This window comes from Colobus angolensis, unplaced genomic scaffold (assembly GCF_000951035.1).
Source record: "Colobus angolensis palliatus isolate OR3802 unplaced genomic scaffold, Cang.pa_1.0 Scaffold257, whole genome shotgun sequence".
NCBI classification, from domain to species: domain Eukaryota; kingdom Metazoa; phylum Chordata; class Mammalia; order Primates; family Cercopithecidae; genus Colobus; species Colobus angolensis.
In genome coordinates, this window is record NW_012115788.1 from 2894171 (window position 1) to 2896498 (window position 2328).

Consider the following 2328-nt stretch of genomic DNA (forward strand, 5'->3'; position numbering starts at 1 on the left):
CCGGCTAGTTTTCAGTATTTTTTAGTAGAGACGGGGTTTCACCGTGTTAGCCAGGATGGTCTCGATCTCCTGAACTCGTGATCCGCCCGTCTCGGCCTCCCAAAGTGCTGGGATTACAGGCTTGAGCCACCACGCCCGGCCCCGATTTTTTTTAATGTCTCTCAGCTGTGAAAGTCATTACAGGTGCTTTGTCAACAATGTTACTGTCACCTGCTGAATTGCTAAAAGGGAGAAACAATACTTCAGGTTTATAACTGTGTACCATCGCTTCTTCCTCAACCAGATGGTACAAGTAGCCAAGAATATGGCCATGTATTTCATGATGTGTTCACAGCAGCTTAATTTAAAACACTTGTAGACTTTAGGCTCCTATTTGCAGGTTAGACAGAGAAGGTGACTGAGCATGCAGCATAAAACAGTAATAGCCAAGAGTTATTGAGCACTTCCTGAGTGCCAAACATTGCTATGTTTTACATGTATTAACTCATTTAAGCTCTACAATGTCCCTGTGAGCTACAAACTCATGCTTTCCTCCTTGTAAAGATGAAGGAACTGGGATTGAGAAACTTGCTCCAGCTTAAATAATAAGCCAAAGAGCCAGGATTTAAACTCAGGTAGCACAATTCTTCATTGCTCTGCTCCGCCACCTCTTTGGGTAATATGTCAAGAGCCCTCGAAGGTTCCTGAGCTCTAACCTGCTTTCTCCAGTACACTAAATATTGCAGTGAAGCCTGGGATCACATCGCCACTGTTCACTTAGCTCTTCTAGGCTACTGTTAACATGCCACCCTGTTACCCAGGAGAGTAATGTGTTAAACCTACTTCGATATTTTTATGGCAGTTAGTTGATGACATTAACTGGTTAAACATTTCATAGACTCCTGCGTTTGATGGAGTAAAACAAAGTTGCAGCGGGTCAGAAGAGAGCTTGACTAAGACAGGGCACTCTTGAAGATCGCTCCTTAGGAATCGGAGGCAAGAGGACCAGCTTTCTGATGCGATCATGCCTGTGACTAGCTTATTTGTTACTCTCGTGTTCCGTAACATTCCAGACTACACTCTTTTCATTGCTGTAATTCAGAATCCCATGTGGAATTCTTGAATTCAGATTTACAAGAGCCTTGGCGATCTTCTGGTCTATCGCCCTGACTTCACCAAGAAGGAAGCTGAGATACTGTTTGCTTAAAGTTTGTCCCCATTTATCTTAGAGGAAGAGTTGGGCCCCTGTTCGTTTGGTTATTCCACACTGTTTCTATATCCTTCAGCAATTTCACTTTGAATAGCATCAACTTTGAATACATGCCGAAATTTCCCTGTTTATACCAATAACATTTTTCCTTCAGTGAGAACCCAAATTCAACAGATAGCATCTGTTCTTTACAGATAGCATCTTTCTATTTATAATTTCTTCTTTCTTCCTTTGCTTGAAATAAACTTTTATGGGGCGGGAAAAAATGACATTTATTAGAATATATTTTAAAATAAATTTGTTTTCTCAGTAGAAGCTGTGAATCCAAGTAATTCAATTTAAATCTAAGAAAATGACCATATTAAATAGGACCAAGGTAAATTCAAAGCAGAATCTCAGAAAAAGCCACTGGGAGGAGACTTCCACTTACCTATTTCAGTCATGGTTATCCCTGGTGCTAACTGCCCATTGTTGAAAGAGCTATAGGTAAACAAGTTGGGTACGGATGTGAGGTCGTAGATAGGTTCTTGCTTTATCTGTTTGATTCCAGTCATGTCAAGTCCTGACTGATCAGGGGACGGCTGACCGGAATCGACGTTGTAATAACCCTCAGACTTGGGCAGGTCAATGACGTGCCCGTTGGCATAAGTGCCGCTGGTCTCGTTGTTCAGGTTGCTCAGGCCGTTGCTAATGCTGCTGCTGTACACCCTGGCAAGGGCTTCTGCCTCCCCACTCTGCTGCTGCCGCTGTTCCTGCAGCCGCTGCTGGTGCTTCTGCACCTCAGCATACAGGCTGTCCCTTTGCTTCTTGGACATCCTCCCAAACTTCACAGCTGGGTTGGAGAGAAAAGCAGAAAACAGCACTTGTGGTTATCATTCGCGTTAACCACCTCAGGTACAACGGGTCAAGGGATGGTTGTGCCTTCAACATCAGATGCACACATGTCTAGCACCATCACTTAAGAACCCATTCATCATCCTGGCTAACCCGGAGAAACCCCGTCTCTACTAAAAAATACAAAAAACTAGCCGGGCGAGGTGGCGGGCGCCTGTAATCCCAGCTACTCGGGAGGCTGAGGCAGGAGAATGGCGTAAACCTGGGAGGCGGAGCTTGCAGTGAGCGGAGATCCGGCCACTGCA

The 2328-nt window shown here is 44.5% G+C and overlaps 1 protein-coding gene across 2 annotated transcripts in view; it reads right to left on the reverse strand.

The window, feature by feature from the left end:
• Positions 1-2328, reverse strand: part of RORB (RAR-related orphan receptor B) — a 190607-nt gene that overhangs the window by 44050 nt on the left and 144229 nt on the right. For both annotated transcript variants that reach the window (XM_011947024.1, XM_011947025.1), the window contains exon 4: positions 1620-2021. In XM_011947024.1, the coding sequence (XP_011802414.1) occupies positions 1620-2021 (402 nt within the window). The remainder of the gene's footprint in view (positions 1-1619; positions 2022-2328) is intronic.